The sequence below is a fragment of the Oncorhynchus nerka genome, linkage group LG1 (assembly GCF_034236695.1).
Source record: "Oncorhynchus nerka isolate Pitt River linkage group LG1, Oner_Uvic_2.0, whole genome shotgun sequence".
Lineage (NCBI taxonomy): Eukaryota > Metazoa > Chordata > Actinopteri > Salmoniformes > Salmonidae > Oncorhynchus > Oncorhynchus nerka.
Window position 1 is genome coordinate 24,581,650 of NC_088396.1, and position 15,959 is coordinate 24,597,608.

At 42.7% G+C, this 15,959-nt stretch overlaps 2 protein-coding genes across 3 annotated transcripts in view; both read left to right on the forward strand.

Annotated features, from left to right (window-relative positions):
- Window positions 1-13,553, forward strand: part of LOC135571395 (CD276 antigen-like) — a 31,171-nt gene extending 17,618 nt beyond the window's left edge. The window contains exons 2-5 of one of the 2 annotated variants that reach the window (XM_065017485.1): window positions 205-513; window positions 652-969; window positions 1,593-1,726; window positions 1,966-4,570. In XM_065017485.1, coding sequence (XP_064873557.1) covers window positions 205-513; window positions 652-969; window positions 1,593-1,726; window positions 1,966-2,034 — 830 coding nt within the window. In that variant the 3' untranslated portion in view covers window positions 2,035-4,570. Of the gene's footprint in view, window positions 1-204; window positions 514-651; window positions 970-1,592; window positions 1,727-1,965; window positions 4,571-12,981 lie in introns of those variants that run through there. The other variant, XM_065017486.1, reaches the window with a different exon arrangement.
- LOC115125297 (phosphatidylinositol N-acetylglucosaminyltransferase subunit A-like) overlaps window positions 1-15,959 on the forward strand; it is a 44,795-nt gene that overhangs the window by 16,489 nt on the left and 12,347 nt on the right. The gene's annotated exons all lie outside the window — the stretch shown is intronic.

Consider the following 15,959-nt stretch of genomic DNA (forward strand, 5'->3'; position numbering starts at 1 on the left):
ATCAAAGTTGCCCATTGCTGTTCAAGAGTCTGGCTCTTCTCGTTTCCTATATTCCTCGGTACCATGGGGAGTTTTTCTAAACCACTGTTGCCATTTTCCAACCTTTTCTTATCTTGTTACAGACAAGTACAACTTGGCAAAAACTATTGGAAATTAACCTTGGGAAATTGAAACTATTCAAAAATGCCTTTTTTTGTCTTCTAGCCCTGTCAGGTGTGAAAGGAATTGTGAAACAGAAGGTCCTCCTGCATTGCCCCTGCGCAAATAGAAATGTGAGAGAGACAATTATCTGGCAGCTAGAAGAGCATACCATCGTACTCCGTCATGATGGAAGTAATAACCACACAACCATAGGGATGAGATATGAAAACAGGGTCAGTCTCTTTCTAAATGAAGAGAAGGACAACTGTTCGCTGCTCCTCTCAGGCATCACTATGGCAGACAACGGGACGTACAAATGCTCCTTTACAGCCAACGCTTTTGTCTACGAAAAAGTAATTCTACATGTGGCTGGTAAGTCATTTGGTTTGTTTGTTCATTCAGTCATTCAGTCATCGGATGATTTCATTGTTTACTTCCCTTCCTTTTCTACTTAAAAAATGACTCAATTTCAGGCACGCTGTAGTTGATTATCTCCTCTCTCCTCTTCAGCGAGCTACAGTGTCTGTATGGACCTCGTCTCAGACCAGGCTTCGGTGAGTTCCGGAGGGGGAGAGGAATCGAGGGTGTACCAGTGTAAAGCCTCTGGGGGCTATCCAGAGGGCCAGATTCACTGGGAGCTGGAAGGACATCCTCTGGTGAACCCCTCCAGGAGGGATGTGACCCACCTGGACAACATTACAGGACTCTACAGCCTGACCAGCAACCTGACCATCGAGCTGAGTGAGGGTGAAACACTGCAATGTGTGGTGGAGAACACAGCCTTGGCCTCCAACCTCACCTCCAACTCCAGCTGCAATCAAAAGTCTAGTGAGTACAGGAGACGAGTTATACCAGTAGATCTACTAACCAGTAGCACTATATCATGGTAGTCAGGGTCTGGATTTTCACCACCAGGGTGAATACATTGAATCATTTTGATTTGGGTCTCGGCTTGTACATAAAGTCCTAAAACATCTGCATGGGAATACATGAGAATGAAAATCTAGGAGTGGGTGCTTAAGGGTGGGGGAAAGCTAGGGAAAGCCCAGGCATAAAAACACAACAGGGAAAAACCTTAACTCTGCTAGAGTGAAACTACAGAGAAACAACAGTATTATCTTTATTAGCATTACCAATGAGTAGAGAACAGTGTTTCCTCTGACTGAACCCAATGTTTGGATAAAAAATGAAGGAGCTGGAATCCACAGTGATGTGTTGACGAGTAAGTCAACAAAGAAAGTTATACTGCTGTGGAATGTTGGGAGGAAGTGTGTGTTTTTGTTGGAAAGCCTTTTCACCACAGGTCAAGTTACACCAAGAGGTCTGACTTTTCAAATTCTTCCTCTAACAGCTTTTTGGCTTCACCTTCTCTTATCTAAAACATGTTTCTGGAGCATGTCATAGTTTATATTCCCTATTCATATGTTTTCTGTTTCCTCTCTCCTTTCCAGTGCCCCAGGGAGATATCGGTCATTATAAAGTAGAGGTTGCAGCAGTTGTGGCTGTCAGCCTGATTGTGATTTTTATTGTGGGAGTCCTGCTGGTGTTCTTACTAACTAGATGTCGCCGACATGAAAGGTCAATGGTGAGCCTTTCCCCTCATTATTTGCCAGGATTTCTGGCCAGTGTTTAATGCTGTTTGGATCTAGAAAAAAACAGTGTCTGGTAACAAACCAGAGAGCAAAGTTCAAAAGTGAATCCATTGTGTTTGAGTTAGAAATAAAACATACTAATAAAATAGTTCTTAAATAGTGATTGAATAGAGTTGTGAATTGAACGAGCATTTCAGACTTTGTGTGTGAGAAATGTTTTTGTTTTTCCCAGAGAGACACAGAGAGGCAGGAAAGAGGCGTGACCCATTCGTTTAATGTGTATGAAGATGACTCTGCCTGAATGTGTGAAGCGTCTCCCCCCTCTGATGCAACAATCTCTCTTCAACTGGCAGACAACAAAATGGAGGGATGATGATAAGAGGAACTGAAACTTAAAATAAGGCCTGTGTTCAATGTAGAACTTGGAGCAACATTGAGCAATGTGTTGTGCCGTCATGTCTGAACTATTCTTTGTTGTGTTGTGCAAAGAGGCAAACGGCGCCTGAAAGTGGTTAATCATGGTTTTCCCTAGTTCGCTGACACTGAACTGAACCCTGAGTTACGAATATGATGACGAGAGCAGAGTACAAAATGTGGCCATGGAGACAAGGTTTAGGAACTAAAAGAGAAGAGAAGAACAGCATGATGGGAGAAATGACTGTGGTCAATGGACCGAATGTGAGCTAGACTCAGTGAATGAAGCCCCCCCAAAAAAGGGAGCCTGTGTATTGCAATTGTAGAGTTTACTCACTTCTTAAAGTACAGGTGCTTTCATATTTCTAAGAAGAGTAACAGCTGATACATGACTGAACAGCCATCGTTGTCTTTATGCATTTTGTATACTGCATGTTCCTGGTGTTGGTCTAATGTAGATATGTCTGCTCTAAACAAGATATCCCTATGTTAATGTCAAACTGATATGGGGGAGCCCCTACTGTGCTTTTAAAACCCCTTAAAATGTCACTGGTCACATTATAAGGAAGCTGCAGTAGGAAGTGACTACTTTGCTGAACCATTTGAATCATGCTGAGGATTCAAACAATTTGGTTTTATGTTAGACCAAATGATTAGTTTTCATGTAAATAGTCAATGACGTTATTTTACTTAGAATTGTGAATTTAATTCTCTGAATGTGTGAAGAATTGGACATGTTAATTGCTTATTGTTATGTAGCTTGCTGTGAACTTAGAGACCATGTCATGGGATGACAAATGTCAAGGATTATTCAATTTACAAATGTCAAGCAAATTATCTGGTTACTCCAGTTTAAAGGTCTTCACAGGTCCACCTGAATACTCCAGACCTGACTTGGGTCCGAAATGAAATCTTTTTGTTCTGGTCTGGGTCATGTCCTGTTTGATTGTCATCAGGTGTCAGGTCTATGTACAGTAAGCACAGATGATAGACCTGAGTGGACTCGAATGGACCCGACCAAGGCTTTGCATAGCCTATAGAGGGCTTTACATACAATGCCTCCTGGTGGTCATGTTGGAAGACCACGGCATTAATTATTCAGTTCTGACAATAACAGCCAAGTGACTACACCAAACTGCATGATAACAGTGGCCAGTGCCGACCCGTCATTCAGGGCAGGTGGGGCTTTTGAGACCCACATTTTTAGAAAAAAACATTTTTGGCGGGCCTTGCCTGTTTTGCATGTTATATTGGCATTAATATGTGTCACATATCAGTTTGCAAACAATGTAAAAAATGTAAACACTTCCGTTCAAACGTTTGGGGTCACTTATAAATATCCTTGTTTTTAAAGAAATACAGTATAGACATTGTTAATGTTGTAAATGACTATTGTAGCTGGAAAAGGCAGATTTTTATTGGAATATCTACATAGGTGTACAGAGGCCCATTATCAGCAACCATCACTCCTGTGTTCCAATATAGATCAAACGTAACGGTGCTCGTCGGCCATTGGACATAAACATTACACAACAAGTTGGAAATTGCAAATTCAACAATGAGTGGTTTGTAAGGAAGTGAGTACAACCAGGTGATACTTTATACTGATGCATGAATGATGTAATATGCCAGGGAGTTATGTATACTGTAGCTAAGAAAGTAATACTACGTGTGTGGTGTGTAGTAAGCTGTTAGTACCCCATGTGCCTCACGTTAATCATTTGGTCCCTTTTTCCCTCTTTCGCCTACTGTTCTGACTTGGTGGTGCACATGTAGTCTATAGCCTGTTTTAGAGAAATGTAATCATAGAATATTATAAGAGCTTTCATTGTCTGCTTATTTGGCCCCGTTATTTATTCTACGTTTCTGACTTGATGTACAAAGAGAATATTGTAAAAATGCCCATTATCTGTCGCTGTATACTGCATGTTCCTGGTGTTGGTCTAATGTAGATCTGTCTGGCCTAAACAAGATTTCCCTCTGTAAATGCCAAACTGGTATGGGGGAGCCCCTACTGTGCTATTAAAACCCCTTAAAATGTCACTGGTCACATTATAAGGAAGCTGCAGTAGGAAGTGACTACTTTGCTGAACCATTTGAATCATGCTGAGGATTCAAACAATTTGGTTTTATGTTAGACCAAATTATTAGTTTTCATGTAAACGATGCCTCCTGGCGGTCATGTTGGAAGACCACGGCATAAATTATTCCGTTCTGACAACAGAACTGGTGACTACACCAAACTGCATGATATCAGTGGCGAGTGCCGACCCGTCATTCAGGGCAGGTGGAGCTTTTGAGACCCACATTTTTAGAAAAAACATTTTTGGGGGGGCTTGCATTAATACGGGTCACATATCAGTTTGCAAACAATGTAAAAAAAGATATGTATCATTGAGTTAATAAAGCCGCATACAAACATGGTCTCTTTTTTTGTTTTCTTGAGTAAGGCAGCTCCCAAATGCAGGTGTTTCAGCCCAGCTCAGTGCTTTCTGTGGTGGGGAGGCAAGCCAGCAGGTTGAGGTTGGGGGATTATGGAGGCCAGGTCATCTGATGCAGCACTCCATCACTCTCCTTGGTCAAATAGCCCTTACACAGCCTGGAGGTGTGTTGGTTCATTGTCCTGTTGAAAAACTAATGATAGTCCCACTAAGCCCAAACCAGATGGGATGGTGTATCGCTGCAGAATGCTGTGGTAGCCATGCTGGTTAAGTGTGCCTTGAATTCTAAATAAATCACAGTGTCACCAGCAAATCACCCCACACCACCTCCATGCTTTACAGTGGGAAATACACCTGCAGAGATCATCTGTTCACTCGCACCGCGTCTCACAAAGACATGGCGGTTGGACCCCAGAAATTTGGACTCCAGACCAAAGGACAAATTTCCACTGGTCTAATGTCCATTGCTCATGTTTCTTGGGCCAAGAAAGTCTCTTCTTATTATTGGTGTCATTTAGTAGTGTTTTCTTTGCAGCAATTTGACCATGAAGGCCTGAATCACCCAGTCTCCTCTGAACAGTTGATGTTGAAATGTGTCTGTTACTTGAACTCTTGGGCTGCGATTTCTGAGGCTGGTAACTCTAATGAATGTATCCTCTGCAGCAGAGATAACTCTGGGTTTTACATTCCTGTGGCGGTCCTCATGAGAGCCAGTTTCATCATAGAGCTGGATTGTTTTTGCGACTACACTTGAAGAAACTCAAAGTTATTTAAATTTTCCAGATTGACTGAACTTCTGTCTTAAAGTAATAATGGACTGACGTTTCTCTTTGCTTATTTGAGCTGTTCTTGTCATAATATGGACTTGGTCTTTTACCAAATAGGGCAATCTTCTGTATACCACCCCTTCCTTGTCACAACACAACTGATTGGCTCAAACACATTAAGAAGGAAAGAAATTCCACAAAATAACGTTCAACAAGGCACACCTGTTAATAGAAGTGACTACCTCCTGAATGCCAAGAGCGTGCAAAGCTGTCATCAAGGCAAAGGGTGGCTACTTTGAAGAATCTAAAATATATTTAGATTTGTTTAACACTTTTTTGGTTACTACATGATTCCATATGTGTTATTTCATAGTTTTGATGTCTTCGCTATTATTCTACAATGTAGAAAATAGCACAAATAAAGAAAAATCCTTGAATGAGTAAGTGTGTGCAAACTTTTGACTGATATTGTGTTTTATTTATATATATATATATATATATATATACTGCTCAAAAAAATAAAGGGAACACTAAAATAACACATCCTAGATCTGAATGAATGAAATATTCTTATTAAATACTTTTTTCTTTACATAGTTGAATGTGCTGACAACAAAATCACACAAAAATTATCAATGGAAATCAAATTTATCAACCCATGGAGGTCTGGATTTGGAGTCACACTCAAAATTAAAGTGGAAAACCACACTACAGGCTGATCCAACTTTGATGTAATGTCCTTAAAACAAGTCAAAATGAGGCTCAGTAGTGTGTGTGGCCTCCACGTGCCTGTATGACCTCCCTACAACGCCTGGGCATGCTCCTGATGAGTTGGACAACTCCTGGACAGTCTGTGGTGCAACGTGGCGTTGGTGGATGGAGTAAGACATGATGTCCCAGATGTGCTCAATTGGATTCAGGTCTGGGGAACGGGTGGGCCAGTCCATAGCATCAATGCCTTCCTCTTGCAGGAACTGCTGACACACTCCAGCCACATGAGGTCTAGCATTGTCTTGCATTAGGAGGAACCCAGGGCCAACCGCACCAGCATATGGTCTCACAAGGGGTCTGAGGATCTCATCTCGGTTCCTAATGGCAGTCAGGCTACCTCTGGCGAGCACATGGAGGGATGTGCGGCCCCCCAAAGAAATGCCACCCCACACCATGACTGACCCACCGCCAAACCGGTCATGCTGGAGGTTGTTGCAGGCAACAGAACGTTTTCCACGGCGTCTCCAGACTCTGTCACGTGTGCTCAGTGTGAACCTGCTTTCATCTGTGAAGAGCACAGGGCGCCAGTGGCGAATTTGCCAATCTTGGTGTTCTCTGGCAAATGCCAAACGTCTTGCACGGTGTTGGGCTGTAAGCACAACCCCCACCTGTGGACGTCAGGCCCTCATACCACCCTCATGGAGTCTGTTTCTGACCGTTTGAGCAGATACATGCACATTTGTGGCCTGCTGGAGGTCATTTTGCAGGGCTCTGGCAGTGCTCCTCCTTGCACAAAGGCGGAGGTAGCGGTCCTGCTGCTGGGTTGTTGCCCTCCTACGGCCTCCTCCACGTCTTCTGATGTACTGGGCTGTCTCCTGGTAGCGCCTCCATGCTCTGGACACTACGCTGACAGACACAGCAAACCTTCTTGCCACAGCTCTCATTGATGTGCCATCCTGGATGAGCTGCACTACCTGAGCCACTTGGTGGGTTGTAGACTCCGTCTCATGCTACCACTAGAGTGAAAGCACCGGCAGCATTCAAAAGTGACCAAAACATCAGCCAGGAAGCATAGGAACTGAGAAGTGGTCTGTGGTCACCGCCTGCAGAACCACTCCTTTATTGGGAGTGTCTTGCTAATTGTCTATAATTTCCACCTGTTGTCTATTCCATTTGCACAACAGCATGTGAAATTTATTGTCAATCAGTGTTGAACAAGTGGCTTCCTAAGTGGACAGTTTGATTTCACAGAAATGTGATTGACTTGGGATTACATTGTGTTGTTTAAGTGTTCCCTTTATTTTTTTGAGCAGTGTATATACTGTATATATATATATATATATATATACACAGACACTACCGTTCAAAGGTTTGAGGTCATTCAGAAATGTCCTTGTTTTTGAAAGAAAAGCAATATTTTGTCAATTTAAAACAACATCAAATTGATCAGAAATACAGTGTAGACATTGTTAATGTTGTAATTGACATGTAGCTGGAAACGGCAGATTTTTTCAATTGAGTTGAGTTGAGTTTGAGTTTATTTTTTATTTTTACAGGGACAGTGCACATTAATCAACGTTTCAGTAAAAGTGCCGGTTTTAGCCAGCCGGCTAATTTTCAACCGCAGTCCCTAGGCAGGTTATTAAAAACAATTACAATATAGACAATAGCAACATAGAACAAGCAAGACATAGCAACATAGGACAAGCAAGACATAGCATACAGACAGAGCAACATAGGACAAGCAAGACGTAGCATACAGACAGAGCAACATAGAACAAAAAGCAGCAAGACAAAATTCATAAAAGCAACAAAGTGTTTCCACACCTCACAAGCTACAGACAACAGACAACATGGAAAGCGGCAACACACAGCTAGGGACCATGTTCACAAATCTGATTGACCTTTAGCCAGGTCTTCAAGCATTTTGTGAAAGTGTGATATGTGGTGCAGTTATGTGTGTCTGATGGCAGTGTATTCCAGACATGGGAAGCTCTCACAGAGAATGCAGATTTACTAAAGGTGCTTTTCCTTAGGGGAACTATACAGTCACCTCTCATGGCAGACCTTGTGGATCTGCTGCCATATGTCTGGGTTTTCTGTTTAACAAAAATATTGAGTGGAGGGGGAGCCAGGCCATTAAGGATCTTGAATACAAGACATGCGTCGGTGTATTGCACAAGATTTTCCCAACTCAAGAGCTCATGCTTTCTAAGGATGTGACAATGATGATGGCTATTGGGCTTCCTATCAAGCACTTTGAGAGCCTGTTTGTAGACAGACTGAATAGGTTTTAATGTTGTACAGCAAGCTTGGGCCCAACTAGTCAAGCAGTATGTTAAGTGGGGAGTATCATAGATTTGAAGTACAGTTTTGCTACCTCTGTAGTCAAACAATTTCGTATAAATCGGAAATTAGCTAGATTGAATTTAGTTATTTGAATTACCTTTTTCACATGCTTTTAAAAAGAGGTTGGAATCAAGTATGATGCCAAGGTACTTAAAATCAGATACCACCTGGAGCTTCTCCCCTGACACATAGACATCTGGCTCAGTAGCATCTGTTGCCCTCTTTGTGAAGAACATGCAAACAGTTTTTTTCACATTGAGATGCAAACACGAGTCACTGAGCCACTTTGTAATCTGGACCATTACAGTAGTGAGTTCTTGTGCAGCTTGTTGTTTGCTCTTTGCATGCACATATATCACTGTATCATCTGCATACATTTGAACTTCAGACCCAGTACAAACAGAAGGCAGATCATTAATGTACAGGCTGAACAGGAGGGGCCCCAGTATTGACCCTTGGGGCACGCCCACATCATAGCTACGAGTGGGCGACAGCTCATTGCTCACTCTGACACACGGAGTTCTGCCTTCAAGGTATGATTTCATCCATCTCAAGGCATCAGGGGAAAAGTTGAACTTGGACAATTTTGTGATGAGAATCTCATGGTTAACAGTATCAAAAGCCTTCCTTAGATCCAGAAACACAGCCCCAACAGCACCCCCTTTGTCCATCTTGGACTTCACATTTTCCAGAAGAAAGCAGTTGGCCGTTTCTGTGGAGTGTTTCGCTCTGAAGCCAAACTGCATGGAGTGTAATGTGAAGGGGCTGTTGTTGAGGTGGGCAATCAGTTGTTCTGCTACACACTTTTCAACAACCTTTGACACCACAGGTAGTATACTAATGGGCCTGTAGTTACTCACGTCAGCAGGGTCGCCTGATTTAAAGATGGCCGTTATTATGGCCGACTTCCATACCCTTGGAAACACACCGAGACCAATAGATGTGTTGGTGACCTTAATTTTGGGGTGGAATATCTACATAGGCGTGCAGAGGCCCCCCCCCCCCCCCCCATTGTCTTAGACTCTAAGGAAGTGAACACTATATTAAATGCCATAATAAATTATATTAAATGACAAATGCTTGTTCAATGATACATTCTAATCATCCCTCTGTCTAAGATGACCTCTGTCACAATGATTATATTTTAATTTTTTATCTTAGTTAAATAAAGGTTAACTAGGCAAGTCCGTTCAGAACATTCTTATTTACAATGACGGCCTTAACGATTTACTCTTTGCAAGAGTCGATACAGTTAATTATTTACAATGACGGCCTTAACGATTTACTCTTTGCAAGAGTCGATACAGTTAATACATATTAGATATATACTTTTTTTGAGACCATTAAAAACGTCATTAAATGATTGACTTACCTGTGGCATTCCATCCGTATGCAGTCATGCCGTGGGTAGCTCAGCCTAATTATCGTCCCAAATCAACCTTGCTGAGCTTTTTTGGGCATGGTTTCAACTAGAGTAAATGGGTATATTGTATTCTTGTTCACAAAGATAAAGGTTTCAAGTTAAGCAATACTATGGACTAAAAGCTGCAAAAGAAGGAGCTCTCTATACATTTTAGTCACACGTTTTATAGATATAGTTGTATCCATAGCCTACTATTATTTTAATGGGCATGTGTGTCTGATTGTTTAATATCCATCAATGTAGCTATATATTGTACACAGAGCACCGGGCACACCCATACTGATAATAGGTTATCTGCGTGTTACAGTAATCAAAGGCGTGCCCAAAGCACCCAATCTAAGTAACATAATAAATCATCTGTTTTGCTCTATGAATTCCACAAGTGTCACGGGACTCGTCTGAATGTAACCCATACAAATTAATATAAGTGTGGCGGTAGTTTTGTGCTAACAAAAATAAGGAGTTAAATATATGTCCAAAAAAACAAAAATATTTCCTGAGATTTCTTTTATCTCCTAGATATAGGTCAGACACTTCAAAACCTTATTCCTTGTGATTTATTTTTTGACTGTCTTTTTTTGCCGTTTATAAATGCGTTATTCAAAGTGTTTCTATGGGCTAAAGGCCATAGATTGTTTTAACTGGATCATCATACTGTACATCTACTATGTGCTTTAAATCTAAATATTCCACTAATAATAACTTAAAATCTATACATCCTTGGCAGATGTATTTGTATATGTCCTGGCAGTTTCATGATCAAATGCATCTCTTGAGAGACTATGATGTCTGTTTAAGATACTATCCAAGAATCGAATTTGAAAAGGTGGATGTGAGAGTGTTAGCCACTTCCTGGTTTGTATAGTTTGATCATCTGTTGGAACAGTGACGTGGGACATGGGAAAAATCCCTGCGTGTCCAGTATTGTTGAGGGAACTGTCATTAGAACATAAAATTCCCTCTCTCTGCCCAGACAAGCCTGTTTGTGCAATCTTGAGGACAACTTCAGCATACATTGAGTAGTTCAATATACAAGGGCCATAAAAAAAGATCATAGAGAAAATGTCTCTACAGAGGCATAATAAAAGTATGTAACAAAGTAAAAGTTATTTGACTTGTGCATTTAATTCACATGAAGAAATCTGTTTTAAGTCCATCTTCCCAGAACAAGTTGGGAATCACTGCCTACTGGGCACAGACGTCAGTTCAACATCTAGTTTTGATTTTCATTTGGTTGAGTTGTCAACTAACGTGAATTCAATGTGAAATAAATATAGCATGTCACCACGTCATTTAGGTTCAAAGTTGGGTGAAAAAAATACTAAATTCCTTAACGTTGATTACTTTTTTCCAATCCAATCCATTTTCCATGATTCAACGTCATCTCATAGAATTTCTTTGTTGAAATGACGGTGGATACAGCGTTGATTCAACCAGTTTTTGCCCGGTGGGTGATTTTTCATTGACACCACCAATGATGGATTGTGTCTGTCTAAATTAGGGCTGTTGCATAGGCCTACAGACACTCAATACCCGCATTGGCAAATAACGCTAATGCAATGGCAAAGTAAAGTAGCATAACAACAATGTATGAAGGTTGAAGGTTCTGAAAATGAAGAGGCATTCCTCCTCTTTAGTGTGACACAGGGCCTAAAAGAAGATCTGAAAAGACAGAAATTACATCCCTGCTGCTGATGACCAAAACGATGAAGCACCAGGAGTTGACATTACATTTCAATGAAACCTGGTGAAGCCCCAAAATTGCCCTCGCTAGAAGCATGTGTTTCAGACATAAGGAAGTGGATGGCTGCAAATGTTCTACTTTTAAACTCGGACAAAACAGAGATGCTTGTTCTAGGTCCCAAGAAACAAAGAGATTTTCTGTTGAATCTGACAATTAATCTTGATGGTTGTACAGTCGTCTCAAATAAAACTGTGAAGGACCTCTGCGTTACTCTGGACCCTGATCTCTCTTTTGACGAACATATCAAGACTGTTTCAAGGACAGCTTTTTTCCATCTACGTAACATTGCAAAAATCTGCAATTTTCTGTCCAAAAATAATGCGGAAAAATTATTCCATGCTTTTGTCACTTCTAAGTTAGACTACTGCAATGCTCTACTTTCTGGTTACCCGGATAAAGCACTAAATAAACTTCAGGTAGTGCTAAATACGGCTGCATGAATCCTGACTAGAACCCAAACATGTGATCATATTACTCCAGTGCTAGCCACCCTACACTGGCTTCCTGTTAAGGCAAGGGCTGATTTCAAGGTTTTACTGCTAACCTACAAAGCATTACATGGGCTTGCTCATACCTATCTTTCCGATTTGGTCCTGCCGTACATACCTACACGTACGCTATGGTCACAAGACCCAGGCCTCCTAATTGTCCCTAGAATTTCTAAGCACACAGCTGGAAGCAGTGCTTTCTGCTATAGAGCTCCATTTTTATGGAATCGTCTGCCTACCCATGTGAGAGACGCAGACTCGGTCTTAACCTTTAAGTCTTTATTGAAGACTCATCTCTTCAGTAGGTCCTATGATTTAGTGTAGTCTGACCCAGGAGCTTGAAGGTGAACGGAAAGGCACTGGAGCAACGAATCACCATTGCTGTCTCTGCCTGGCCGGTTCCCATCTCTCCACTGGGATTCTCTGCCTCTAACCATATTACAGGGGCTGAGTCACTGGCTTACTAGTGATCTTCCATGCTGTCCCTAGGAGGGGTGCGTCACTTGAGTGGGTTGAGTCACTGACGTGGTCTTCCTGTCTGGGTTGGCCCCCCCCTTGGGTTGTGCCGTAGCGGAGATCTTTGTGGGCTATACTCGGCCTTGTCTCAGGATGGTAAGTTGGTGGTTGAAGATATCCCTCTAGTGGTGTGGGGGCTGTGCTTTGGCAAAGTGGCTGGGGTTATATCCTGCCTGTGTGGCCCTGTCCGGGGGTATCATCGGATGGGGCCACAGTGTCTCCTGACCCTTACTGTCTCAGCCTCCAGTATGTATGCTTCAGTAGTTTATGTGTCGGGGGGCTAGGGTTAGTCTGTTATATCTGGAGTATTTCTCCTGTCTTATCCGGTGTCCTGTGTGAATTTAAGTATGCTCTCTCTAATGCTCTCTTTCCCTTTATTTATTTCTCTCTCTCAGAGGACCTAAGCCCTAGGACCATGCCTCAGGACTACCTGGCATGATGACTCCTTGCTGTCCCCAGTCCACCTGGCCGTGCTGCTGCTCCAGTTTCAACTGTTCTGCCTGCGGCTATGGAACCCTGACCTGTTCACCGGACGTGCTAGCTGTTCCAGACATTCTGTTTTCAACTCTCTAGAGACAGCAGGAGGGGTAGAGATACTCTCAATGATCGTCTATAAAAAGCCAACTGACATTTACTCCTGAGGTGCTGACCTGTTGCACCCTCGACAACTACTGTCATTATTATTATTTGACCATGTTGGTCATTTATGAACATTTGAACATCTTGGCCATGTTCTGTTATAATCTCCACCCAGCACAGCCAGAAGAGGACTGGCCACCCCTCATAGCCTGGTTACTCTCTAGGTTTCTTCCTAGGTTTTGGCCTTTCTAGGGAGTTTTTCCTAGCCACCGTGCTTCTACACATGCATTGCTTGCTGTTTGGGGTTTTAGGCTGGGTTTCTGTACAGCACTTTGTGGCATCAGCTGATGTAAGAAGGGCTATATAAATACATTTTATTTGATTTTGATTTGACACTGCATTCTCGGAGTGCACGTCCTGGTAATCCTTCTGGTCCTGTGGCCTTGTGTATGTTGACCTGTTTAAAAAGGTCTTACTCACATCGGCTACAGTGAGCGTGATCACACAGTCGCCCAGAACAGCTGGTGCTCTCATGCATGCTTTGGTGTTGCTTGCCTCTAAGTGTACATAGGAGTAATTTAGCTCATCTGGTAAGCTTGTGTCGTTGGGCAGCTCGCGGCTGAGCTTCCCTTTGTAGACTGTAGTAGTTTGCAAGCCCTGCCACATCCGACGAGCGTCGGAGTCGGTGTAGAACGATTAAATCTTAGTCCTGTATTTACTCTTTGGCTGTTGCCAGGATGGGAAACATTGACGGGGGTGGGGGCCACAAAAAAACGGAACTCATCATGAGGGGCCGAAGTGGCTCTGTGGTCTGGTCATGGGACTTGCACCCGCTTATTCGACAATTCTTACTACAAGTTTAGATAACTGGCCGCTCGACAGCAAAAATGATTTAATGATATGAGCTAATTGAAATACTTCTGATGCACTAGCAAATTTACAAATTGATTATATTATTCTAACTTTCAACAGTAAGTTGAGAACCCGACTGAGTTCCTAAATATTTCTACACACACACACACACACACACACACACACACACACACACACACACACACACACACACACACACACACACACACACACATATTCACACATATACATATTCACACATATACACACATATTCAGACCTTTTACTCAGTACTTTGTTGAAGCACCTTTGGCAGCGATTACAGCCTCGAGTCTTATTGGGTATGATGCTTCAAGCTTGACACACCTGTATTTGGGGAGTTTCTCCCATTCTTCCCTCATCTCAAGCTCTGTCAGGTTGGATGGGGAGCATTGATGCACAGCTATTTTCAGGCCTCTCCAGAGTTGTTCAATCGGGTTCCAGTCTGGGCTCTGGCTGGGCCACTCAAGGACATTCAGAGACTTGTCCCGAAGCCACTCCTGCGTTGTCTTGGCTGTGTGCTTAGAGTTGTTGTCCTGTTGGAAAGTGAACCTTCGCCCCAGTCTGAGGTCCTGAGCTCTCTGACTAGTCTCCCAGTCCCTGTCACTGAAAAACATCCCCACAGCATGATGCTACCACCACCATGCTTCACCATAGGGATGGTGTCGGATTTTCTCCAGACGTGACTCTTGGCTTTCAGGCCAAAGAGTTCAATCTTGGTTGCATCAGACCAGAGAATCTTGTTTCTCATGGTCTGAGAGTCCTTTACTCCAAGTGGGCTGTCATGTGCCTTTTACTGAGGAGTGGCTTCTGTCTGGCCACTACCATAAAGGCCTGATTGGTGAAGTACTGCAGAGATGGTTGTCATTCTGGAAGGTACTCCCATCTCCACAGAGGACCTCTGGAGCTCTGTCAGAGTGACCATCTTGTTCTTGGTCACCTCCCAGACCAAGACCCTTCTCCCCCAGTTTGGCTGGGCAGCCAGCTCTAGGAAGAGTGTTGGTGGTTCCAAATTTCTTCCATTTAAGAATGATGGAGGCCACTATGTTCTTGGGGACCTTCAATGCTGCAGAAATGTTTTGTTACCCTTTTCCAGATCTGTGCTTCGACACCATCCTGTCTAGGAGCTCTACGGATAATTCCTTCGACCTCATGGCTTGGTTTTTGCTCTGACATGCACTGTGTGTGCCTTTCCAAATCCTGTCAAATACGTTTCTTAGTTACCAGACTCATAAATTGCAGCCCAAATAAATTCTGCAGAGAGTTCACATCTCAACATCAACTGTTCAGAGGAGACTACGTGAATCAGGCCTTCATGGTCAAATTGCTGCAAAGAAACCACTACTAAGGGACACCAATAAGAAGAAGATACTTTATTGGGCCAGAAACACGAGCAACAGACATTAAACGAGTGGAAATCCGTCCTTTCGTCTGATGAGTCCAAATGAAAGATTTTTGGTTCCAACCGACGTGTCTTTGTGAGACGCAGAATAGTTGAACGGTTGATCTCTGCATGTGTGGTTCCCACCGTGAAGCATGGAGGAGGTATGATGGTGTGGGGGTGCTTTGCTGGTGACACTGTCTGTAATTTATTTAGAATTCAAGGCACAACTAACCAGCATGGCTAACACAGCATTCTGTGGCAATACGCCATCCCATCTGGTTTGCACTTAAGATGACCTGGCCTCCACAATTACCAAACCTCAACCCGATTGAGATGGTTTGGGATGAGTTGGACCACAGAGTGAAGGAAAAGCAGCCAACAAGTGCTCATTATATGTGGGAACTCCTTCAAGACTGTTGGAAATGCATTCCAGCTGAAGCTAGTTGAAAGAATGCCAAGAGTGTGCAAAGCTATCATCAAGGCAAAGAAAGGGTGGCTACTTTGAAGAATCTAAAGTAT